Source organism: Protopterus annectens, chromosome 14.part0 (genome assembly GCF_019279795.1).
Source record: "Protopterus annectens isolate FY-2018-M chromosome 14.part0, PAN1.0, whole genome shotgun sequence".
Classification (NCBI taxonomy): Eukaryota; Metazoa; Chordata; order Ceratodontiformes; family Protopteridae; genus Protopterus; species Protopterus annectens.
The window spans coordinates 236,574,100-236,600,748 of NC_056748.1; the positions used below are offsets into that span (position 1 = coordinate 236,574,100).

Genomic DNA, 26,649 nt, shown 5'->3' on the forward strand with positions numbered 1-26,649 from the left:
GGGCTGATCTGAGGCTCTCCGAAGTTAAGAGCCCAGATCCAAAGCCACAGAGGCTAGACTTGGATCTGGGGATCTGCGATCATAGAGCCTCGGCTTATTGGAAATAGGAGAGGACCCTTTGGAAGGGGGGGGTCTTTTTAGGATCCCGAGAGGGCCTGGCTGGAAAGTCTGATAGCAGGGGACCATCCCGAGCCAAGCACTTTATTGCAGCACTCCATAAGAGCTTTGGGGTTGAATATGGCACAAATGTCGCATTCATCCTCCAAGTGGGCCACTCCCAAACAGTAGAGACACTCCTCGTGCAAGTCGGAATAAGTCTGACCGCATGAGGAGCATCATTTGAAACCAGATGGTTTCTCAGCCATAACAAGCACTCACTCACTCAAACAGCAAGAGAGAAAAGAGAAGGGATTTATCTTTTTGTTTTTTTTAGGAAAAGGAAAACGATAGGAAAGGAGATTACCACAACAAAAAGAGAAGGGAAGACTAAACTCTAAGCTACAGGAGGGGAGCCAAATTACTCTAGATGTCCTTATTTACAAGTAGGAAAAAAGGCAAGAAAATTAAGCACTTATTTCAAAAAGAAGCAGCTGAACTCGCATGCGTCCAACACGTTCAACGGCAAACGAGATCAGAGGGTTAGAGGTCAGCAGGGGGTTATGGGAAGGGGAGGAGCTTGAGCTCTGGATCTGTCCATCAGTTGCCAGCTCAGATCAAAGGTTGGATCCAAGACCCATCTGTGATGCATGATGGCATGGATAGCATCAGATCCTCAGTTAATATTTTGAGTGTACTTTGCCTTTTGGGGGGGGGGGGGGGTGCTGTAAAGTTTGTTTATTTATTTCTATGTTCTACCAAATAGCCTTTCTACTGCCAATTACTATTCCATAACCAAATGTACTTGACATGCACTTTCACTTTTTTAGATGTAGAAGACTGTTGTAGTTTTCCTTTAATAACTGGCTAACAGAAAATATGACCCTATCAACATGCAAAAGTAACAAGGTTCACAAAAGACTCCAAGTGGGTATACTACAATTTAACAAATATCAGTTTAGAGAAACACAATGAATCAAACATCTGCAGTTCGAAGCTCTGCTTTCCAAAAATTCAGCAGAAACAATGGATTCCACAAACACAAGAGAGTTGTTCAGGTACACCACCAATCACCCACTAAATATACCTACTCTGGGATTACTAGTGTACCTCGGCATACATTAAGATTCCAAACTCATTTGAGATGTGCAAAATTCTGATGGGAAGGCAAAAGGAGTGTTGTTACATGTACAAACCACCAATGCTGGGTCCAGCCATACCGTTATAATGTGACAGACTACGTTATATTTTGCCACTGCACGAAACTTTACTCAACAAAAAAACTGCATTATGTACACTTTTCAACAGAAATAGCTGAACCGCATTCAGTAAGTAAAGTAAAAAAAAAATACTTACCATTTTGATGGCTGTGCCAAGGTAGGGGGCTCTGATTTTGCAATTTTTAGTAATACTCGCATTGGATTCAGCTCATGATGGGGTGGTTCAATTTGGGCCATTTCAATCAATGTAACACCTAAAGACCAAATATCAGCTTTGTAGTCATAGGGTCTGTCTTTTGAAGTCTCACACATTACCACTTCTGGGGCCATCCTAAAAAGAATAAATGTCTTATGAAAATATGAATATTTGCAGTAAATACCAAAGTTAAACACAGTTCAGGATTACCTTTCAAACATCTCTCATCAAAAACTTGTTCTGCTGTTACAGATACTTGACATTCTGGCATGTAGAAATTAAGATCTCAACATAAGTTACCTCTGTAGCAGTCTACTACAGAAATCCAATATTATGGCACTGTGCAACAGAAAATGGATATGAAAGTACTCACTGTACCAGCTAATGAAACCAAAGCAAGATCTTCACATGGAACCCTTGCCATTAAAGCTAAATACACTATCAGGATACCTATTTCAAGATTTCCACTCGAACAGGCAATATTTATTTACTCATTTGTTAACTAGACAAATGGATTGAACCAAGATGGCATTTTTCACATAATCCTAGGAAGCAATGCAATTCATAGGTTCATAGATGTGTACTAGGCTAATGGCCCTGGAGCCTTTACAAGCCTTGCCCATGGGATTATCCTGGCATCACACAAAAACATACTCGAAGGCTCTAAATAAAAATCTGCCTAAGCAGCAGAGAACTCCAAAGCAGACATCCAAGCAACTGCTACCCCAAAACAAAACACGTGCAACACATAGCTGACAAAGCCAGTGTGCCGAACAGTCACATCCCTTAAGACTAAACAACACACCTGATACACTTGTAATAGGTGACTATCGTCAGGCACACTGACGTCCCGCTCACCAGGCTGAACAAGGAGAAGGTCACGGTGAGCTGCCTGTCGGGTGCTAGGATCCGCCACATAACACAAGCACTCAGGTCACTCCAAGGCAAGTACAAATATGACTCAGTCATTGTCCATGCTGGTGTGAATGACCTGAGACGTACCTCCTTTGACTACATGAAAAGAGACACAGAGAAGCTCTCTGAGCATGTAGCCCAGGCCGGTATGACCCTGACCTTGAGTAGCATCTTACCCTCACCAAGAATGGTGCCATAATATGAAGACAAGATGATCAATTTCAACAATTGGCTTAAGTATTGATGTCATTCAAAGGGGATCCAATGCCTGTCAGCCTGGGATGACATGCTCGACAAGCCACGATGCTTCGCTAGGGACGGCTTGCACCTGTCACCCCTGGGCTTTCGGATATTGGCAAAGGCTCTTGCTACCCCCATAGTGCCTTTTTTAGGCAAGGCTCAAAAGACAAACCCACCTCCATAGGTATCACAAGGGATAAGAAATTAAGAGTAATGCTACTCAATGCCAAAAGTCTAAACCTCAAGATGCACGCACTCAAAACTCTCCTTAGCATGGAGAACATCGATATCTGTGCAGTAACAGAAACCTGGTTCAAGTCTCCAGAGAGCACCCCAGCACTACCAGGTTATACCTCATACCATGCTTTTTGGTCCCAAAACTTGGACAGAACCACAAAAGGAGGGGGAGTATCAATATTCGTCAAAGATACCCACACCTCCAGGTTGGTGGCACAGCATGAAGCATCAGAGACTATCCATGTGCAACCAACAGTGGGTAAAACTGCCTTCCAGTTTATAGCCTGCTACAGACCACCCTCCCAAACCCAGGAACCCCACTCGACCTTCCTGAGAACACTGGAAAATATGAAGGTCTCTCCAAACACCATTACATTGGGCGACTTCAACTACCCAAACATAGACTGGGAGCATTACTCTAGCTCCAGCACCCTAGCCCAAAGGTTCCTAGAATTTATAAACTCAAATGCTATGGAACAACTTGTTACCACTCCCACAAGAGGGGAAAACATACTGGACCTGATCATGACCAACATGGGGACTCTATGCTCCAGACCAGAAGTGTATCCCTCACTGGTAAGATCAGACCATAAATTAATCTCACTGGATATTCACATCCCGACCCCACCCCCTGCCTAGAAAACCACAGTGAAAAACTTCTCTAAAGCAAATTTCACACTCCTCAAAACCGAGGTAGAATCCTTCAAAGCCCCCGGGCCTGTGGAAAATACGGCCCAGACCTTAGAATCCTATATAAACGCATTCTATGAACACCTTCAGGAATGCATGGATCATGCAATCCCAAATAAAACCAAGACCCAATCCTCCAAAGGCAGACGCCCTGTCTGGTGGACCCCAGCCATAAACAAACTATACAATAGAAGGAAGAAGCTACTACATGACAGAGCAAAATCCCAAAAAGGGAAGGCATCTCTGATCAGTATTAGCAAAAAACTACAGGCACTCATAAAATCGTCTAAGGCCAGCTTCGAGAGAAAAATTGCACAGGACACTAAGGATAATCACAAGGCTTTCTTTAGTTATGTTAGGAACCTGGGTGGGAATTCCCAGATATGCTCAGAATTAGCCCAAAATGACACAAAATACACCGAACCCACAGACATTGCCAAAATCCTAGCTGACAGGTTCAGCTCAAACTTCTCCACCCCCCCTCCCCACCAAAAGGGCAAATATCTATCCCAGCAGAGTGCTGCCCCCCTGACATCTAAGATGCTCAGGTAAGAGCTGCCCTCTCCAAAGCAAAAAACACAGCATCAATGGGACCAGACGGTGTCCCAGGCTGCATCCTACATGAACTCCAAGAAGAGCTAAACCCAAACATAAAACTACTGTTCAATCTCAGCCTTAATACAGGATATGTACCCAAAGAGTGGCGTACAGCAACAGTGGTCCCTCTCCACAAAGGTGGTGCCTCAACGGATCGCCCCATAAGCCTGACTAGCTTGGTCTGCAAAGCTATGGAAAGGATCATCATGGACCTTATAAATAAAGATATTGGGGACCTACAGACACTGGATCCTACCCAGTTCGGCTTTAAGAGCAGATCCTGCCTCTTAAACCTGGTCGATTTCTTTGAAACAGTCACCAAGGCCATTGACGAGGGGAAGGTGGTCCACACAGCCTACCTGGACCTCGCAAAAGCCTTCGATACAATACCCCACTCAGGCATTATAGATAAGCTCACCAGCTTAAATATAAACCCCTATGTCACTAGATGGGTTGCAAACTGGCTCAAGGACAGAACCCACATGGTTAGAATTGCTGGAGCCATGTCAGACTCCAAACCAGTTACAAGTGGCGTCCCACAAGGCTCAGTTCTGGGACCTCTCTTGTTCGGTATATATTTCTCGGAGGTACAGGCCAACACGGAAGGACTGTGGCTGACCAAGTTCGCAGATGACTGCAAACTGGGCGCCATAATCGACTCTCCAGCCGACACAAGCATCCTCCAAAAGGGCCTCATAGAAACAGACAAATGGTGCCAGAGCCATGGCCTCAAGCTAAACGCCAAAAAGTGTATAGTCATCCCCTTTAGCAAAAACAAAGTGCCCACAAATTACCACATAGGTGGTAATCCATTAAGTACAGAAGAAGTAATTGGGGACCCAAGTTGATAGCAATCTCTCATTTGACAACCACGTGGTCAATGTGGTTAGAAAAACATTTTACACAGCCCACCTAATCATGAAGGGATTCACATCTAGATCAGGGGAGGTCATCGTACCTCTTTACTCATCCTTCATCAGGCCCATAATTGAGTACAATGCCCCTTTTGGGATGTACCTTACCAGACACCTGCAGCAACTGGAAAGACCCCAAAAGTACCTCACCAAGAGGATCAAAGGGCTCAAACAAATGCCATATGCTGCCCGGTTAAAGAAACTCAAGCTCTACTCAGTGGCATACCGCCTGCTCAGAGGCGATCTGTGCCTGACGTATAAAGCCATGTCCAACCTGGAATTAATGGACATGCTGCACCTCAGAAAATCCAAATCCCATAGAGCTACACGCTCGAGAGACTTGAACCTCAGCACTGAAATAAATAGGACATGCTGGAGGGACAGATTCATAACCCAGAGGCTCCCTTCACTCTGGAATAAAATCCCAGTCCAGGTTAGGCAGAGTCCCTTACAGACTCTCTTCAAGAGGAATCTTGATGAGTGGATGGGAGATAGTAGGTTTACCCCGGGTATCACTTCTGTGTCACTGTTAGACAGAGGCACAGTATACTAACCTCGAAAAAGGGCATAGCAAAATTAATTTAAAATGGGTGGCGAAAGCCAAACCCACTCTGACTAGGCTTATAAATGCCCTAGGGCAGATAGCCTAGTATGAACCTATGAACCTATAATCATGCCACCCGACCTTAGTTCCCAGTGCCTCTGTCGAGTAGAACCACTGGAGTAATCCCCGGGGTGAATTTTCTATTTTCCATCCACTCATCAAGATTTCTTTTGAAGAGGGCCAGTGAGGTGCTCCGTCTGACATGTATGGGAAATCCATTCCATAGCATGGGCAGTCTCTAGGTTATGAACCTGTCCCTCCAGCATGTTCTGTTGATTGAGGTAATTACGTTGAGGTCTCTGGAGCGTGTGGTGCAGAGGCATTGGGATTTCTTTAGATGTAGCATTTCTAATAGAGCTGGGTCAGACATGGCTTTGCAAGTCAAGCAGAGATCATCTCTACATAGGCAATATGAGACAGAGAACAGTTGGGAGTTTTGTTAGTTTGTCCATATAGGGCAAGTGTTTAATGCCTAGGATTCTCTTAGTGAGGTACTTTTGCAGCCTCTCCAGTTGTTGCAGGTGTCTGGTACATGCCAAATGGGGCATTGTACTCGATGATTGGCCTAATGAGGGAAGAGTAGAGGGAGATTATGACCTCTTTCTTCCTGGATGCAAAACCCAAAGTAATGAGATGTGCCACACAGGACTTTCTGACCACAGTGGCAATGTGATGGTCAAAAGAGAGGCTGCTGTCAACTTGCGTTCCCAGTTCTTTTATAACGCCTTCTGTGTTCAGTGGACTACCATCTATGTGGTAATTCATGGGAACCGGGTTTTTCCTCAAAGGGGATGACTACATTTTTTTGGCATTGCGCTTAAGGCCATGGTTCTGACACCAGTCGTTGGTCTCAATGAGGCCTTTCTGTAGGATGTCAACATCACTTGGGGAGTTAATAATAGCTCTCAACTTGCAATTGTCTGCGAACTTTGTCAGCCAGAGTCCCTTCATGTTGGCCTGGACTTCAGAGAAGTAGATACCAAACAGGAAAGGACCCAGGACTGAACCCTGTGGGACTCCAATCTTGACTGGTCGGCAGTCTGACTAGAGTCAGCTACTTTTACATTGTGAGTTCTATCTGTGAGCCAGTTTGCAATCCACCTAGTGATATAGGGGTTGATGCCTAGCTTAGTGAGTTTTCTATGATTCCTGAGTGGGGAATGGTATCAAAGGCCTTGGCTAGATCAGGTAGGCTAGGCTGTATGAACCACCTTGCCTTCATCCACAGCTCTGGTGACGGACTCAAAGAAGTCGACCAAGTTGAGCAGGCATGCTCTACCCTTCACAGAATCAAACTGTGTGGGATCCAGAGTTTGGAGATTCCCTAAATTCTTGTTTATTAGGTCCATGATGATGGATTCCATAGCTTTGCAAATCATAAGACTAATGGGGTGATCGTTCCCAGGGTCTGTAGTCATTCCTCCTTTGTAGAGAGGGATGACTAACAGTGTGCCATTCGGTAGGGACAAAGCCTGAGGTGAGGCTGCGACTGAACAGTGCACACAGGTGAGGTGCCAGTTCACTCTGTAGTTCATGTAGAACACAGCCAGGGATATTGTCAGGTCCCATAGAAGCTGTACTCTTGGCCTTGGACAGTGCTGTTTTAACCTCTGCAGCAGTACTACTGGGTGCCTGGCGACCTACTGGTATTGTGATTGGTCCTCGGGGAGGGGGGGGTAAAGTTGGCACTAAATCCGTTGGCTAGTATATTGGCAATATCTGTTGGTTCGGTTTAGCAGCTATCTTGTGCAGTAGCTCAGAGCAAATCTGGGTATTGCCTTGGAGATTCTTTACATAACTACAGAAGGCCTTGTGGTTGTCTTTACTATCTGCTGCAATTCTGTTTTCATAGCTAGCTTTGCAGGATATGATGAGATTATTATCTAAAGGAATTAAAGTACTTAACTACCTCACTGTGAAATCCCATGGAGGTCTACAAGTAAGAGTATGCAGATAATACTACACTTCTCTGCTCAGCGAAAAATCATACAGCTGTGCTAGAATATATTCTTCAGTCTGTTTTTTAGCTGTTGGAACACATGGATGAGTGGATGGAAAATAGAATGCAAACAAGAGTAACTATTCTTTTTTGCAACAGCTACTACTACACAAACACTCACCTTTCAAACTGGAAATTAAAACATACTCCCATAAACCACACAGAAATAAGAAAACGACTCTGCCCTCTTTTTGACAATACTCTTGTCATTAGATGACCAAATAACTATTACAGTAAAGAAACAGAACACCATAATGTTAAGTTGTCAATCTCTCCTTCATTCTTGCTGGATGGGTTCGGAGCCGAACCTCGGCTCCGACTCGGCCTAATACTAAAGCTCGAGAGCTATTTTTACCGTCTCGAGGCTAACCTATGTCCCATAATGCTAGGCGTCATATACCCAGATCTCATTTGCCGCTTCAGCTACGAGGTTGCGTTTTTCACCGGCTCCAGGTCGTATTTTATTATTAATAGCTTTATAGATAGTTTTTCTGTCAGATTATTTTCCTATTTTACCTTTTTAGTGTTAGTGAAGTTAGCAACTAGTTTTCCCACCCCTTTAGTTGCTAAATCCCCTCTTTTTCTCCACCCTTAAGGTGGTTGGGCCTCTGACCCTCATCTGCTTATAAGGCTAGAGACCATCTCAAACCGAATACATAATAAATTTGTCTCTACTTCTCACTCTACAGTACTATACAGACATCTTGTTTATACATATCTTTAATCAAAATTTCAGACAAAACTGGAAACAATCTACCATAAAACAGCAAAATGTGTACTAGGCTGTGCACCAAAGACTCCTTTGTATAAGGCATATGAGAATTAGATGCCATATTGGGTGTCTGGCTAGGTCATGGTAGTGGGAGTTTGAGAAGTCATCAGGCATATCATGGGTTCCTGCAACACCTGAAAGGGTACATCAGACTTCAACTGGGCAGCCAATGGTTTAGAAGTAGGCCTTTTGAATTTCTTTTTTTGGGGGGGACAGCAAGGCATTTGATGCAGTGGATTCCACCATTTTGGATTGGGCAAGGCACCTCAAACATTGGGTCTCAAGTATTTAATAAGGAAAGCCAAATACGTGCAACTGACTATGTTTATAGTCGTGTTCAGCCTCAAGACAAAACAAGCACGGTGATGAGAGGTACTTACAAGGGATCTGCCTACCACAATCACACTTCCCTCTCTTAGCTGGCATACAATACATTTAAACAAAGTGCATGAAAAAACGTATCCCAACAAGGCACTTATTCAGAGAACAGCAATGACGATGCAGACAGACTGATGGGTATTATAGACCTGTGTTCGAACTGGTGGCAAGAGTGAGGATCTCACACTCGTACATCTGCTCATGGATCCTTGCACTTGTGGGATTAGGTCATACGTTGGACGTATGACCTTAAGGAAGAATGTTCATTGGTTTTGGTACCCCTGCCAGACATCAGGTTACCTCAGAGATAACCCAATAGAGCTGGAATACTGCAAAACAGTGCTTTGAGGAAAGATAATATGAGATTATTACTTACTAACCAACATGCATAAAATTCTATCATCCAAAGACTATGCTAATCAACCATCACACCTCAGGCAGCGCTTTCCCTTTGGATTATGGTAAAGAGAAGGGAAGTACAAAAAAGCAAGACAAAACAGAAGCAGAGAAAAAAGGGAGAATTTAGAAAGTACAGTTGTGTACACTTACCATAAATGCAGATGTTCGAGTGTATTCACTGTTGCAGTCATCACATTTGAGATATCCCTGCCAGGGGTAGCCCTCAGTCGGCCTGAATACCAGAGTTTTAGTATTTCTGCATTGCTTCAGGACGGACGTCAGGTCGTCAGTAGTATAAAGTAAGGCAGCTGACGCCATTACAACAGTTTTTCTTGCCCTGTCAGGAGCCCCCAAGTGGGAGCCAGTATATGGTGGAAGAAGCCCACCAGTAGAAAGTAAATACCAAAAAGTTCCTTTTAAGGAGAGAGAGAGAGAGAAAAGGGGAATGAAGGGAGGGAATACAGGACTGCAACAGTGAATACACTCGAACATCTACATTTATGGTAAGTGTACACAGCGGTACTATGTTCTTCGTGTTTCACTGTTGCAGTCATCACATTTGGGTTGATTCCCCAAGCTGAGGAAAAGGGTGGAGGCAGTCAAGAAGACTAGGGGCTGGCTAGGATGCACTGCAAGACTGCAGTGGCAAAGACAGCCCTGGATTTGGAGAAGATAGGCAGGTGGTAATGCTTGGTGAAGGTATGAACAGATGTCCATGTCCCAGCCTCCAGGATGTCCCTGGTGGGAACTCCTCTGAGGAAAGCTTCGGAGGTGGAGGCTGCTCTGGTAGAGTGAGTCCTGACCCCCTTAAGGGGAGATTTCCCGTGTTGCTTGTAGCAGAAATGGATGCAGTGTGCTATCCATTTGGAAATGGTTTGTTTGGATATTGCTTTGTCATCTGCTCCTGCAGAAAAGCTGACTAACAATTGGTCAGTCTTCCTGAATGATTTAGTTCTGTCTGGATAGAATCTGAGCTGTCTGTGCACATCTAGAGAGTGAAGTATCCTTTCTCCCTTGTTTTGTGGGTTAGGGAAAAAGGTGGGCAAATGAATGGATTGATTGACAGCCACACTGGACACCACCTTTGGCATGAAGGATGGGATAGTCCTGAGGGACACCCTGTCAGCATGGAAGATGATGAAGGGCTCTACAGCCATGAGTGCTTGTAGCTCAGACACTGTTCTGGCTGAAGTGATGGCCAGAAGCAAGGCAGTCTTCCAGGAGAGAAGCTTTAACTCTGCTGAAGCTGCTGGCTCAAGGGGGGGGGGGGGGGTAGGGTGAGCTTTTCCAGCACAAAGTTTAGATTCCAAGCTGGGTAGGTGCTCTTCTGGGTGGCCTCAAGTTGCTAGCCCCTCTTAGGAAAATACAGTTGTGTACACTTACCATAAATGTAGATGTTCGAGTGTATTCACTATTGCAGTCATCACACTTGGGTTATCTGCCTGCAGATAGCCCTCAGTCAGCCCGAATACCAGTGTCTTGGGATTTCTGCATCGGATGCTGCCGCCTCTTCCATGACGTCAGGTCGTCAGGGTATAAAACATGCAGCCGATGCCATTACATCACTTTTTATTGCCCCACATGTCAGGATCCCCCAAAAAAGGGAGCCATTACATGGTGTGGAACACCTCCAGTAAAAAGTAAATACCCCTGCCATAAATATGGCCAAAAAACAGATAGGTAAAAAGTATAGAAAGGAATAAGGGGGCTGAAGGGTGGGAAACCAGGACTGCAATAGTGAATACACTTGAACATCCACATTTATGGTAAGTGCACACACCTATACTATATTCTTCGTGTTTCACTGTTGTAGTCATCACACTTGGGTTGATTCCCAAAGCTGAGGGAAGGAGAAGGCAGTCAAGAAGTGCTAGGGCTGCTAGCAGGCCTTGTAAGACTGCTGTAGCAAATCCAGCTCTGGATTTAGAAAAGATAGGCAAGTGGTAATGCTTGGTGAAGGTGTGTACTGAACTCCAGGTTGCGCCTTCCAAGATGTCCCTGGTAGGGACTCCCCTGAGAAATGCTGTAGAGGTTGAGGTAGCCCTAGTAGAATGAGTTCTGATCCCCTGTGGGGTATGTTTTCCATGGAGTTTGTAGCGGAAATGGATGCAGTGTGCTATCCATTTGGAAATGGTTTGCTTTGAAATGACCTTGCCCTCTGCCCCTGTAGCAAAGCGGACTAGCAGCTGGTCAGATTTTCTGAAAGGTTTTGTCCTGTCAAAGTAGAACCTAAGCTGTCTGTGCACATCCAAGGAGTGCAGGATCCTTTCCCCCTTTATTCTGAGGATTACGGAAAATGGTTGGCAAACTAATGGATTGGTTTAAAGCCACAATGGATACCACCTTTGACATAAATGCTGGAGTACTCCTGAGGGAAACCCTGTCTGCGTGGAAAATAATGAAGGGTTCCACAGCCATTAGTGCCTGTAACTCACAGACGCTTCTTGCTGAAGTGATGGCTAGAAGTAAGGCTGTTTTCCAAGAAAGGAATTTTAACTCTGCTGAAGCAGCAGGTTCAAAAGGGGAAGCGTGAGCTTCTCCAGTACAAAGTTAAGGTCCCAGGCTGGGGTGGGAGCTCTCCTAGGGGGACTTAAATTGTTGGCTCCTCTCAGGAACTGTTTGATGAGGGGGTGAAAAAAGAGAGGAGACTCAGTATTATAATGAGCTGAGATGGCAGAGGCATGAATCTTAATGGACGAGAAGGATAGGCCTCTGTGGAGCAGCTCTGCTAGGTAATCCAGGATTTGAGGTAAGGTGGGCACAGCTGTGTTCTTTCCTTGAGACCGACTCCAGGAACAATATCTTTTCCACATTTCAGAACAGGATTTCCTAGTACTAGGCCTTCTGGCTTCAAGGATGACGTCCAACACCTGCTTGCTGAAGGGTGCAGGTGGTGTACTCAGGAGGTAAGCCAGGTTGCAAGGTTTAGGGTTTGCAGCTGTGGATGCACAATCTGTTCCTCCTGACGGGACAGCAGGGAGGGGGTCTGATGTAGGTGCCAGGGAGGCACTGCCGTCAGACTGTGGAGGAATGGGTACCAGTGATGGTATGGCCAGTCTGGGGCAATAAGGATTGTCCTTGGCCTGTCCTGTTTGATCTTGAGTAGTACTTTTGAGAGGAGGGGCAGAGGAGGAAAGGCATAAATTGAGAGGCTTTTCCATGAAAAGGGTAGAGCATCCACCTTCCACGCTCTGCTGTGAGGATTTCTGGTGCAAAATATACTCAATTTGTGGTTCTGGGGGGGAGGCAAAGAGGTCCACCTCTGGTGTCCCCCAACCTCTGGATTAGAAGTTTAAAGGAAATGGTTTCCTTATTCCACTAGTGTGGGTCTAGTAGATTTCTGCTTAAGTCGTCTGCCAGTGAATTTTGTTTGTCTGGCAGGAATTGAGCTTGCAGGTGCACTTGGTTGCTCAAGGCTGTGTTCCACAGGGCCATGGCTAACCTGCAGAGTAGGTATGAATGAGTTCCCCCTGCTTGCTCACGTACCACATGACTGTGGTGTTGTCTGTCCTTGTAGGAAACTGTCCTGGAAGGATAAGGTACTTGAAAGATGTCAGAGCATTCTATACAGCTAGCATCTCTTTTTGCTTGATATGCAGGAGGATTTGTCTTGGGCTCCATTTGCCTGCCATGTGAGCCCCCCATGCATAGTCTGATGTGTCTGTTATCAGGGTTTGGGTGGGGGGTTGAGTGAAAGGAAGTCCTGTGTTGTAGTTGCATGCCTCTGCCCACCACAGGAACTCTGCCCTTAGACAAGGTATGAAAGGAATCACTGTTTCCAGGTCCTGAGAATGTTGGCACCAGAGACTTTTCAAGTACCACTGAAGTTTCCTCATATGCAGTCTTGCATAAGGAATTAACAGAATGTGAGGCCATGAACCCTAAGGCTTGCAGTATTTGCTTGGCCAATAGCGGGGTTTTGGTGGCCAGTAGTTTGAAGCGGTTTGTCAAATAGACCTGTTTTTCTGTAGTGGGGAATGCCATCTGGGAAGTAGTGTTCAAGCTTGCTCCCAGGAATACAATCTTTTGACTGGACACCAGTTGTGATTTCTTTTCGTTGATGGTGTACCCCAGAGAAGTTAGGAGTCTCTTTACAAATGCCAGGTGCTGAAGCAGCAATTCCTGACTGTCAGCCTGAATCAGACAATCATTCAAATACGGGTAAATCTGAATATTTCTCTGCCTACAGAATGCAATGGCTGGAGCTAGGCACTTTGTGAAAACTCTGGGCACAGTAGATAAGCCAAAGGGAAGTGCACAGAACTGATGGTGCACAGAGCCTGCCTTGAAATGTAGATATTTCCTGCAAGACTCCCTTATGGGGATGTGCAGATAAGCTTCTTTTTTAAGTCTAGGGTGACTAACCAGGCATCCTTGGCTAACATAGGAAGGAGCTGTTGCAGTGTAAGCATTTTGAATTTTGGTACCACCAGAAAGGTGCTGAGAATAGAAAGATCCAGGATAGAGTGCCAAGAGCCCTCTTTTCTGGGCACCAGGAACAGTCTGGAGTAAAAACCCTGTCCCCCTTTGTTCTAGTGGAACAGGTTGAATAGCTCTGATATTCAGAAGGGAAAGTACTTGTTTCTGAGCCTCTGCCCACTGGTTTGGATGAAGGTCTGGCAACCCGCTTGGGGTTGGCAGAGAGTGGAAGCAGAATCTGTATCCCTGGGATACAATATTTAGAACCCATCGGTCCTGAGTAATGGACATCCAGTTTTTTGCATGAAGGGTGAGTTTTCCTCCTAGGGGCACGAGTATTTGGGCATGGCTGGATAGGATGACTGAAAGGTCATTGTGAACTTTTTCCATAGGGGATGGCTTACCACTCCCTGTTTTTGAGGTGGGAGCACTCCATTGTTTAGATATCTGCATACCCTGAGATTCTAGTCGTGGTGGTCTGTTTCCCATGGGTTTGGACTGAGAAGGCCTGGGAGGGTCTGGAAAGGACAAATTTTTAGAAGGCCAATGCCTACTGAATCTAGTTGGCTGCACCTGTAAGAAATCTTTAACAGTTTGCATAGATTTAGCTTTTTCCTCCACCTTTTTAAGAACTTCTGCTTTTGTGCCAAACAAACAATCTTGATTTAATGGAGCATCTAGTAATTTTGCTTTGACATGGTCTAGCAATATTTGTTCCTTCAGCCAAGCGTGCCTTCTTAGTACAGACCCTGTGACAGCAGCCCTGCAAGATGCTTCTAAGGCATCAATTCCGCACTGCAAAGTATGTTTACTAATTTGGCTTGCAGAATGCATTAACTCTTGTAAATCTTTATTTTATGCACAATCTGGAAGTGACAACATTTTTTGTTTAATTAGTTCCATAATATGTTGCTGGTACTTCAACATGCGAAACTGGCAATTCAAAACCCTGATGGCAAGATTTGCAGAGGTATATACCTTCTTACCCCATCTGTCAAAAGCTCTAGAATCTCTGTCCGAAGGGGTAGGGTTTTTGGCTGTAGTAGCCTTTATGCCTTTAGGTCCCTGGGAAATGGTCACTGGATCCGCAGTAGGATTCTAAAAGAGAAATGTGTAAGTGTCGGGTACTCTGAAGTACGGGTCAGGTTCTCTAGGAGCTGGTGGTAACGTGTCAGGAGTAAGACTGGATTCCATGAAGACATCATCCACAATATCCGGGACAGGGGGATAGCTAGAGGCCTGTGCTGGGACAAGTCTAAAAATTCTCTCTCTCTTTTTGGACTGAGGATAGTCTTGGCATTCCCAACGGAAATGCTCTCTTAATGTATGCAAGGCTTCACCAAAAGAAAAATCTTCTGGAGAGGAGATAGAGGGAATGGAATCCTCTGCATCAAAATCCTCATAGGTAGATAAGGGTACGTCCTGGTAATCAGAGGGATCTGAGTCATCAGACTCATGGTCTGTAGAATCAGAAGGAAATTCCATTTTGTCTTTTAGCGGGCTTCCCCTAGAGTAATAACGTCTTCAGCCATTTTAAGCATTTGTTTGTGGCATGGGAGCTTGAGCATGCACTCTGGTTGTTGGTTTTCTAGGCGTATGTGAACTCTGGTCCTGTGAAACTCAGCAGTTTTAGTCAAAAATGAAGTTGTTGGTTTAATACGAACATCAGAAGGTCAGAATAAACCCTTCAGAACCAGGTGCCTGCACAGTGGCTCCGGACCCCTCCTAGGAAGAGACATCCGCAGGTTCCATAGTCGAAGAAGCATCTCGCGGCATAACGGACTCCGCATGGGTCTCAGCAGAGGCCTGCGAATCTGCAGAAGCATGCATCAGGGGCTGAGAAAGCGCCTGAGTACCGGCGAACTGGTGACTACCTTAACGGAAGTGTCGTCGGCAGTTTTGGACCTATGCGGTCTCTGTCTTTATCCTTGCGTTTTTTTCGGAAGATCGGTAGTCAGATGGCTTATCGAAGCCATTTCGGAATTCAAAGAACGAGAGCGAAAGAATTTAGTGACAAAAATATCCCAAAGACGAATAGTTTGGGTGTTAAACAAGGCACAAAACTGGCAGCGAGGGATGTCATGCTCTGGGCCTAAACAGGTAACGTAATAAGAATGAAAATCTCTGTAAGGTATTTGCTTTCCAAAGGCAATACAACTGTTAACTTTTTCTGATATCAGTTACAGCAAGAAAAAAGGATCCCCAATGGGGTACTTTGCTTTAGAAGACTTCAGGCTTGAAACTCGAAAAAATGAAAATTTCAGGTTGCGGCCGACCAGTACTTGCAAACTGCTTCTGCTTCGGGCTCCTACACAGCAAGAAAAGTTGATGTAATGGCGTCGGCTGCATGTTTTATACCCCTGACGACCTGATGTCATGGAAGAGGTGACAGCATCCGACGCAGAAATCCCACGACTCTGGTATTCAGGCCGACTGAGGGCTACCTGCAGGCAAATAACCCAAGAGATGACTGCAACAGCGAAACATGAAGAACATCTCCAGGTAGCAGCTTCCAGGATGCCCCTGGCAGGGACTCCCCCGAGGAATGCTGTAGTGGTGGAAGTTGCCCTAGTGGAGTGTGTTATGACCCACTGAGGGGTTGGTTTCCCATGGTGCTTGTAGCGGAAATGGATGCAGTGTGCTATCCATTTAGAAATTGTTTGCTCTGAAATGACCTTGCCCTCTGCCCCTGGTGCAAAGCTGACTTATAACTGGTCAGATTTCCTGAAGGGCTTAGTCCTATCAAGGTAGAATATGAGCGGTCTGTGTACGTTCAGGGAGTGCAGGATCCTTTCCCCTTTATTTTGAGGATTACTGAAGAAAGTTGGCAAATGGATAGATTGGTTGAGAGCCACACTGGACACCACTTTAGGCATAAAGGAAGGGTTAGTTCTGAGGGAAACCCTGTCAGCATGGAAAATAATGAAGGGTTCCACAGCCATAAGTGCTTGTAGTTCAGACACTCTGCTACTAGCTGAAGTGATGGCTAGAAGCAAGGCTGTTTTCCAAGAGAGGAATTTTAACTCTGCTGATGGGAGGGGGGGGGGGGGGTAGCGTGAACTTTTCCAGTACAAAGTTAAGGTTCCAAAACAGGGATAGGTGCTCTCCTAGGTGGCCTTAAGTTGTCTGCCCTGCTCAGGAACGGTTTGATAAGAGGGTGAGAGAAGACAGGTGGCTCAGTGTTGTAATGAGCTGAGATGGAAAAGGCATGGATCTTAAAGGAGAAGGATAAGCCTCTGTGCAGTAGATTTGTTAAGTAATCCAGGATTAAAAGGTGGGGGGGGGGGGGGGGCAGAGCTGTATTCTCTCCTTTAGATTGAATCCAGGAGCAGTACCTTTTCCACTTATCAGCATAGGATTTCCTTGTACTGGGTCTTCTGGCTTCAAGAATGACATCCAGCACCTGCTTGCTTAGGCTGGTTACAAGGGGAGAGTTCAAGGAATAAGCTAGGCTGCAAGCTTTAGGGTTTGCAGTTGCAGATGCAAAATCTGCCTCTCCTGCTGAGAGAGCAGGGTAGGGTTTTGATGCAGGTGCCATGGTGGCACCGATGTCAGGCTGTGCAGGAGTGGTACCAGTGCTGGCGTGGCCACTCCGGGGCAATCAGAAATGTCCTCCGTCTGTCCAGTCTTATTTTGAGTAATACTCGAGAGAAGGGGCAGGGGTGGGAATGCATTAACAGAGAGATTTACCCACTGAAAGGAGAGGGCATCCACTTTCCAGGCCCTGCTATGTGGGTTTCTGGTGCAGAATCTGCTGAGTTTGTGGTTGTAGGGGGAAGCAAAAAGGTCCACCTCTGGGGTCCCCCATTTCTGAATCAGAAAGTTGAAGGTGCTGGGCTCTAACTGCCACTCGTGTGGGTCTAGGAGAGTTCTGCTTAAGTTGTCTGCCAGTGAATTTTGACTGCCAGGCAGGAATTGAGCTTGCAGATGGACTTGCATGTCCAATGCCGTGTTCCACAGAGCCATGGCTAGCCTGCAGAGTGGGTAGGGATGTGTTCCCCCCTGCTTGTTTATGTACCACATAACTGTGGTGTTGTGCATTTTTATTAGAAGTTGCCCTGGAAAGAGTAGGGATCTGAAAGCTGTCAGGGAGTTCTGCACAGCTAGCGTCTCTTTTTGGTTGATGTGCAGGTGAATACGACTTGGGCTCCAGTGGCCCTGAATGCATTTGCCATCCATGTGTACTCCCCAAGCAAAGTTTGATGTATCTGTGGTTAGGGTCTGGGTGGCTGGGGGTTGAGTAAAGGGCAGTACACCTTGGTGAGGTTGTATGCTTCTGCCCACCAAGGAAACTCTGCCTTTAGGGTATGACAGGAATGACTGTTTCCAGGTCCTGAGAATGTTGGCACCAAAGACTTTTTAAGTACTATTGAAGTTTCCTCATATGCAATCTTGCATATGGAATTAACAGTATGCATGAGGCCATGAACTCTAGGGACTACAGTATTTTTCTTGCGGATAGCTGGGTTCTGGTGGCCATTTGTTTGAAGTAGGCTGTCAGATAGACTTGTCTTTCTGAAGTGAGTAATGCCATCTGGGATGTTGTGTCCAAGCTTGCTCCCAGGAATACAATCCTTTGACTGGGTACCAGTTTTGATTTATTTTAGTTGATGGTGTATCCCAGGGAAGTGAGGAGGTTTTTCACAAATGTCAGGTGCTGCAAAAGAAATTCCTGACTGTCCACCTGAATCAGGCAGTCATCCAAGTATGGTTATTTGGAGATTTCTCTGCCTGCAGTATGCAATGGCTGGAGCCAGGCATTTTGTGAATACCCTGGGCGCAGTAGATAAGCCAAAGGGAAGTGTAGAGAACTGATAATGCATAGATCAGGTCCTGAAACATAGATACTTAATGCACAACTCCCTTATAGGGATATGCAGATAGGCTTCTTTTAAGTCTAGGGTGACTAACCAGGCATCCTTGGTTGGCATAGGTAGAAGCTGTTGCAGGGTAAGCATTCTGAATTTTGGTACCACCAGGAAGGTGTTGAGAATTTAAAGATCCAGGATTGGGCGCCAAGAGCCATCTTTTGTGGGTACCAGGAAGAGTCTGGAATAGAATCCTTGACTTATCTGTTCCACTTGAACCGGCTGAATAGCTCTGATGGACAGCAGGAGTAAAACTTGGTTTTGAGACCTGCCCACTGGTTTGGAGGAAGGTCTGGGAACCCAATTGGGGTTGGCAGTGAGTGGAAGTAAAATTTGTACCCCCTGGGATACAATGTTGAGGACCCATCGGTCTTGTGTGATGGACATCCATTTTTTTGCATAAAGGACAAGTTTTCCTCCTAGGGTCACAAGCGACTGGACAGAGATTGGGAGTGAAGTCATTGTGAGCTTTTTCTGTAAGGAGGTGGCTTACCACTACATGCTTTGGGGGTGGGGCCACTCCATTGCTTAGATCTCTGCATACCCTGTGACTGTAATATGGGTGGGTCTGTTTCCCCTGGGCCTAGTTTGAGATAAGTGGGAGGGGGCTGGAAAGGACCAGTGTTTGGAAGAGCAATGCCTACTGAATCTAGGGGGTTGCACTTGTAAGAATTCTTTAACAGTCTGCATAGACTTGGCTTTTTCTTCCATCTTTTTAAGAACCTCTTCTGATTTGGTGCCAAACAAACTGTCCTTGTTCAAAGGAGTGTCTAAACTTTGATTTGACATGGTCTGGCAGGGTCTGCTCCTTGAGCTAAGCATGTCTTCTCAGTACAAAATCAGTGACTGCTGCCCAGCAAGATGCCTCTAGGGCGTCAAAGCCACATTGCAAAGTATGCTTGCTGACTTGGCTTGCAGAGTGCATAAGCTCCTGCAATTCCTTACTTTCTGAACAGTCTGTAAAGGTTGCCACCTTTTGTTTAATAAGTTACATAACATGTTGCTGGTATTTCAGCATGTGAAACTGACAATTTAAAGCCCTAACAGCAAGAGTAGCAGAAGTGTATACCTTCTTACCCCATCTGTCCAAAGCTCTGGAATCCCTGTCCGAAGGGATGGGATTCTTGCCTGTAGTTGCCTTGATACCTTTACACCCCTGGGAAATGATCGCTGGGTCAGCAGTAGGTTCATAGGTAGGTACTAGGCTATTGGCCCTAGGGCCTATACAAGCCTAGCCAAAAATGTACCCTGGCTTTTGCCACCCAAGAAAATTATTTTCCTGTGCCCCTGTCAAGCAGAACCACAGAAGTGATCCCCGGAGTGAATTTCCTATTACCCATCCAATCATCAAGATTTTTCTTGAAGAGTGTTAATGAGGAGCTCTGTTTGACATAGATAGGTAGTCTGTTCCAGAGTATGGGAAGTCTCTGGGACAAGAATCTATACCTCCAGCATGTTCTGTTTATTGTGGTGACAAGGTTTAGGTCCCTAGAGCATGTAGCTCAGAGAGATTGGGATTTCTTTAAGTGGAGCATGTCCAACAGCTCTGAGTTTGACATAGCTTTGTATGTTAAGCAGAGATCGCCTCCGAGTAGGCGATATGCGACAGAGTAAAGCTGGAGTTTTTTGAGACGGTCTGCGTAAGGCATCTGTTTGAGGCCAGTAATCCTCTTTGTGAGGTATTTTTGCGGCCTTTCCAGTTGTTGTAGATGTCTTGTGAGGTACATACCAAAAGGGGTGTTGCACTCTATAATGGGTCTAATGAGTGATGAGTAGAGGGGAACAATGACCTCTTTTTTTCTGGATGAGAAACCTTTTGTGATGAGGTGTGCCACGTAGAAGGATTTCCTGACCACTTTGGCGATGTGATTATCAAAGTAGAGACTACTATCCACCTGTGTCCCAAGGTCTCTTATCACACTTTTGGTGTTAAGTAGACTACCGCCTATGTGGTAGTTCATGGGTACAGAATTTTTACCAAAGGGGATGACAATGCACTTTTTGGCATTGAGCTTGAGACCATATCTTTGACACCAGGCATCTGTCTCAGTGAGGCCCTTTTGTAGGATGTCCACATCGTTAGGAGTTTCAATTATGGCTCCTAGTTTGCAGTCATCTGCGAATTTAGTTAGCCAAAGACCTTCTGTGTTAGCCTGTACTTCAGAGAAGTAGATACCAAACAGGAGAGGACCCAGGACTGAACCCTGTGGTACTCCACTTGCCACTGGTCTGAAATCTGATTTGGGTTGGGCAACCCACCTTGTGACATAGGGATTTATACCTAGTTTAGTGAGTTTATCTATAATTCCAGAGTGGGGGATGGTGTCGAACGCCCTGGTGAGATCTAGATAGGCTGTGTGAACCATCTTACCCTCATCTATGGCTTTGGTGACTACTTCAAAGAAGTCTATCAGGTTTAGGAGACATGATCTGCCTTTTACAAACCCAAACTGTGTGGGGTCCAGGGTCTGGAGATCTCCAATGTCCATCAGTTCCATGATAATACGTTCCATGGCCTTGCAGATGAGGCTCGTCAGGCTAATGGTGCGGTAGTTCCTGGGGTCTGTTGTGGCCCCCCCTTTTGTGGAGTGGGATAACTGTCGCGGTGCACCATTCAATGGGCACAAAGCCTGAGGTGAGGCTACGATTGAACATGGTACTTAGGTGGGGTGCCAGTTCATTCTGTAGTTCATGTAGAAGGCAGCCTGGGATGTTGTCAGGTCCCATGGATGCTGTGTTCTTGGCTTTGGAGAGTGAAGTTTTTACCTGTGCAGCCGTGATTTCAGGAACTTTGCATTCCTCCGGTATAAAGATGGGCCCTTTAGGGGGTGAGAGGGGGGTAAAGTTAGCACTGAACCTATCTGCCAGGATGTTGGCAATATCAGTTGGTTCTGTATATTTAGGATTCTTGAAAAGTTTCTTGAAAAGAAATTTGCGAGTGTCACGTACTCTGTAGTAACAGTCTGGTTTTCTAGGGACAGGAGGTAAAGTATCAGGAGTAAGACTGGATTCCATAAAAACATCAACAACCTCGAGGATAGGGGGTATTGCTAAAGGTCTGTGATGTGACAATCTAGGAATTCCCCGAGTCTCTTTTTGGACTGAGGACAGTCCTGGCATTCCCAGTGGAAATACTCTCTTAAGGTATGTAAGGTTTCACCAAAAGAAAGGTGGCAGAGGGAATGGATTCCTCTGCACCCGAATCCTCATAAGCAGATAAGGGCATGTCTTCATAATCAGATACCTCAGAGTCATCAGACTCCTGGTCCGTTGAAGCTGTATGGGACTGGTCTCTTTTCCTCTTAGCAGGGAAGGCTGTCTTCCCCTAATCAGCATAATAAGGTCTTCTGCCATTCTACGCATTTGTCGTTGAGGCATGGGAGGAGGTGAATGCGCTTTGGTAGTCGGTTTTCTAGGCATAGCATGTACTCTTAGCCCACAGTAGTTTTAGATAATAAAGAAGTTGGTTGTGAGTCGAACATCGGTAGTGTGAAGAGCTGCCTCAGAAGCCGGTGCCTGCACAGCGACTCCAGACCCATCCAAGGTAGAGACATCTGTAGGTTCCATAGTTGATGAGTCTCGCAGCTTACTGGACTCCGAATGGGTCTCAGTAGAGGCCTGCAAATCCATAAAAGCGGGCATCAGGGGCTGCGAAAGCACCTCACTGAGTACTGGCAACTAGCTTAACGGAAGCATCAGTGCAGTTTTGGACTTGTGCGGTCTGTCTTTATTCTTACGTTTTTTCAGAAGATCGGTAGTCAGATGGCTTACCAAAGCCATTTAGGAATACGGAGAGAGAAAGTATTTAGCTGCAAGGGCCCAACGACGTATACTTCAGACACTGAACAAATCACAAAACCGGCAGCAAGGGACGTCATGGTCCATGCCTAAACAGGTGACGGTAAGAATGGAAATCTCGGTGTGGTATTTGCTTTCCACAGGGGAGACAATTGTTAACTTTTTCTGACATTGGTTAGAGCAAGAAAAAAAGATCCCCAACGTGGTACTTAGCTTTAGAAGACTTCAGCTTCAATTTTGGAAACAAAAACTCAGGTAGCGGCCGACCAACACTCGTGCAAACTGCTTCTGCTTCAGGCTCCTCGGCAAGAAAGACTGATGCAATGGCATCAGCTGCCTATTTTTATACCACTGCTGACCTGATGTCATTCCTGGAGCAAAAGCAACCGACACAGAAATACTAAGCCTCTGGTATTCAGGCAGACTGAGGGCCACCCCTGGCAGAATAACCAAAGTGTGATGACTGCAACAGTGAAACACGAAGAACATCAAATGTTCTCAAACAATCTGCTGTCAAAATGACAAATGGAGATTCAGACTTTCTGGAAGGAATAAGGGACTGACTGGGGGGGTGGGGTCCTTTAAATAGTCATTCTGCCTTATCTGACTGTCCTTTGTTCTGTGGGGTCCCAACTTTTTTTGAGCCTCCCTGCAATTGCTTTTTAAAAATTTTCTTACCCACACTCTGCTACGACTTAATTTTTTTCTTGCCCAAATTGGATAAGGGAGCAGAACAACCTTTGGAAAATTTAGAAGGGCTGAAAAAAATTAAGACATTCCCTGAATCAGCTTACCTCTCTTAATACACTTTTTGGTAACCTCTGCAGCAGAGGATTAAAAAATTAAATCTCTATTCAAAAGAGAATTCAAAAACTCATTTTTGACACCTTCTGGGAGGTTCTTTGAACACAGACATGCAAACCTCCACAGCAGCCCTAGAAGCAGTATCTACACAGTCAAACACATTTCAAACAATGAGTACTGACTTGAGAAATAGAAAAAACTAAACCAAACTAAGCAGTTTTCCAAACGAGGAAGCTGCAGCCAAAATATTCCTCATACTTTCCCAATTAAACAGTATAAACTTTAACATAATGAGCTTGAAAATTGAATATTCTAAAAAAAATTACAGAAGCATACACTTCTTCCCCAAGGCTATCAATAACTTTGACATCCTTGTTAGGAGGATTAGAATGAAACATCTGTCAGCAACTGGATTAACTAAAACTATAGCTGCTGTGTCAGGTATGAGATTAGTGTATAAAAGCTTGACAGACTTGATGACCTTTGTACATTCCATTTGCTTTCTTAGGAGTGGCAGGTTGGCTCTCAGGAAAACCACTGGATGTGACAAATACATCCTCCAATGCTAACAGCAATGGAGAGAAAACGTGAAGGTCCTGGGAATTCCGGTTGTCACAAACACAGTTTTTTCTGAGGGACTGAGAAATTGCAGTATTCTTCTACTGAAGACACTTGCACATTCTGGAAAGTCTCCAAGAAAGTAAATCCCCTCTCAGGGAAATTCACACACCATACTCTCCTCTGAGTCTGAATCAGGAAACCAGAGGGAGAAAACTTGCATCTGCCCCCTTCACATTCCCCTAAAGATTCAATTTCTTGAAACTCTTCATGGAAATATATCCCTTTTTCTTTTGCCAGAAATAATCTTATAAAGAGAAGTCAATATCCTGTACAAGCCCGATAAGTTACTCCTATCTATTAAAACTGGCACAGAAGTTGTAAAGTGTATAGTTTTCAGTCTCTTTTGCGAGGGAAAGTGGGGCAAAAAGAACTAATACTGTCAACAACTTCCCAGGAATGTGCACAACATTCTGAGTAAGTAACAGCACATTCCCTGCCCCTTCTTCCATGATCAACAAGTTGCATCTCTCTCCTTTGCCAAAGAGGGGACCCCAAAAGCTGCAAGGACATGGCTAACCCCAAAGTCCATGGTGGCTGAATGGCCAGTACCAGAGGGAACCAAAGAGAATAATTAGTGGTCTGAATAAAGTACAGTTTTGTTCCTACCATAAATGTAGATGTCCGAGAGGTATGCATCTGCAGTCCTAACATATGGGTTGTCCTGCCTCAGGCAGCCCTTTGGTCGGCCGGATTCCAAAGTCTGGGTCTGGCCTCGGCTGATGTCGCACTTCACCCGATGTCATTGCTGCTGTGAATTGGGTATAAAGGCATCAGCCGACGCCATTTTCCTCAGTGTTTCTTGCCCCAGATACCAGGTGCCCTCTAGGAAAGCTAAATTTGGATAAATGCAAATGGTTCCAAACAGTAGAGAGCAAACAATATAAGCATGTATATACATATATACAAACAAATACACCATAATAGATTCCCCCAGCTAGCTACAAGATGGGCAAATACCCTAGGAGTACCACAGAGGGGAAGGAGGGTGGGTAATCCTGACTGCAGATGCATACCTCTCGGACATCTACATTTATGGTAGGTACAAAACTGTACTATGTCCTTCAAGGATGCATCTGCAGTCCTAACATATGGGTAGAATACCATAGCCAAACTGGGGGTGGAGGTACTATGATGATTATGGTGTAGTTAAGATCCCTTGCAAAACAGCAGTTGCAAAACCTGCTCGGGATCTGGAGTATAAAGGTAGATTATAATGCTTGGCAAATGTATGCACGGAGCTCCAAGTAGCAGCTTCTAAAATGTCTTTGGTAGCCACTCCTCGTAGGAAAGCTGTAGTAGTGGCTGTAGCTCTTGTGGAGTGAGGTCTGATGTTTTCTGGAGTTGTCTTTCCATGAAAAGAGTAACAAAATCTAATGCAATTTCCTATCCATTTTGAGATTGTCTGTTTTGAAATGGCTTTTCCTTCCATTCCTGTTGCATATGCTACCAGAAGCTGATCAGTTTTTCTGTTGGTCTTGGTTCTGTCCAGATAGTAGCGCAATTGCCTGTGCACATCCAATGTATGTAGTAGTCTTTCCCCCCTGTTCTGTGGGTTGGGGAAGAATGTTGGTAGGTGGATTGCTTGGTTCAATGATACCCTGGAGACCACTTTTGGCATAAAAGTAGGATTAGTTCTCAAGGACACTCTATCCTGATGGAAGATAAGGAAGGGCTGTACTGCCATTAATGCCTGTAATTCAGAAACCCTTCTTGCTGAAGTGATTGCAAGCAAGAAAGCAGTTTTCCAAGATAAGAACTGTAATTCTGCTGTTGCTGCTGGCTCGAAAGGGGGAAGTGTTAACTTTTCCAGCACAAAGTTAAGGTCCCATGTAGGCAAAGGTGGCTTCCTTGGAGGCTTTACATTTTTAATTCCTCTCAGAAACTGCCTGAGTAGAGGATGAGAGAAGACTAGAGGATCCATGTTGTATTCTGCTGAAATATCTGATGCATGAATCTTAATGGAGGAGTAAGACAGGCCATTGTGGAAAAGTTCTGCTAAGTATTCCAGGATGTTAGCTATGTTCGCTAATGATACATTTTCTCCTTTTGCTGCACTCCAAATGAGGTATCTTTTCCATTTGGCTGAATAAGTCTTCCTTGTGGAGGGTCTGCGAGCCTCCATGATAATGTCTTTAACCCTCTGAGATAAGTCTGGTTTATTTTGCTTTATGTAATATTCCAAGCAGCTAGCTGTAGTGTTTTCAAGTTTGGATGTAGAATCTTGTAGTTGTTCTGTGTTAGCAGTAAAGGAACTAGAGGTAGAAGCCATGCGTGTGCCCGAGACATACTCCTCAGTAGCGGGTACCAATGCTGCCTCGGCCAGTCTGGAGCTATCAGGATGATCCTTGGGTGATATTCTTTGATCTTCAGTAGCACTTTGTGCATCAAAGGAAGAGGTGGGAATGCATATGCTGTCAGGTTTTCCCAACTGAAGGATAGGGAGTCCACCTTCCAAGCAAGTGGGTGGTATGTCCTTGTGCAGAATTTCCTCAATTGGTGGTTGTGTGGGGATGCGAACAGGTCTATTTCTGGTAGTCCCCATTTCTTTGTAATGGTTTTGAAGATGTCTGGATGCAGCATCCATTCGTGGGCATCCGTGGTAGTTCTGCTTAAGGTGTCTGCTAGTGTATTTTCTTTTCCTGGCACAAATTTGGCCTGTAGTTGAATGTTGTGTTTCAGGGCCACATTCCACAGGTCCATTGCCATCCGGCATAGAGGATATGAGTGTGTGCCTCCCTGTTTGTTGATATACCACATGACTGTGGTGTTGTCCGTCGTTATCAGCAAATGACCCTGGTGAAGAAAAGGTCTGAATGTCTGAAGTGTCTGTTTCACTGCCAGCATCTCTTTTTGATTTATATGTAGGTTCAGCTGGTCTTGTG

The 26,649-nt window shown here is 45.2% G+C and overlaps 1 protein-coding gene across 2 annotated transcripts in view; it reads right to left on the reverse strand.

The window, feature by feature from the left end:
- SLK (STE20 like kinase) overlaps nucleotides 1-26,649 on the reverse strand; it is a 2,579,008-nt gene that overhangs the window by 1,970,379 nt on the left and 581,980 nt on the right. For both annotated transcript variants that reach the window (XM_044055960.1, XM_044055959.1), the window contains exon 6: nucleotides 1,453-1,647. In XM_044055960.1, coding sequence (XP_043911895.1) covers nucleotides 1,453-1,647 — 195 coding nt within the window. The remainder of the gene's footprint in view (nucleotides 1-1,452; nucleotides 1,648-26,649) is intronic.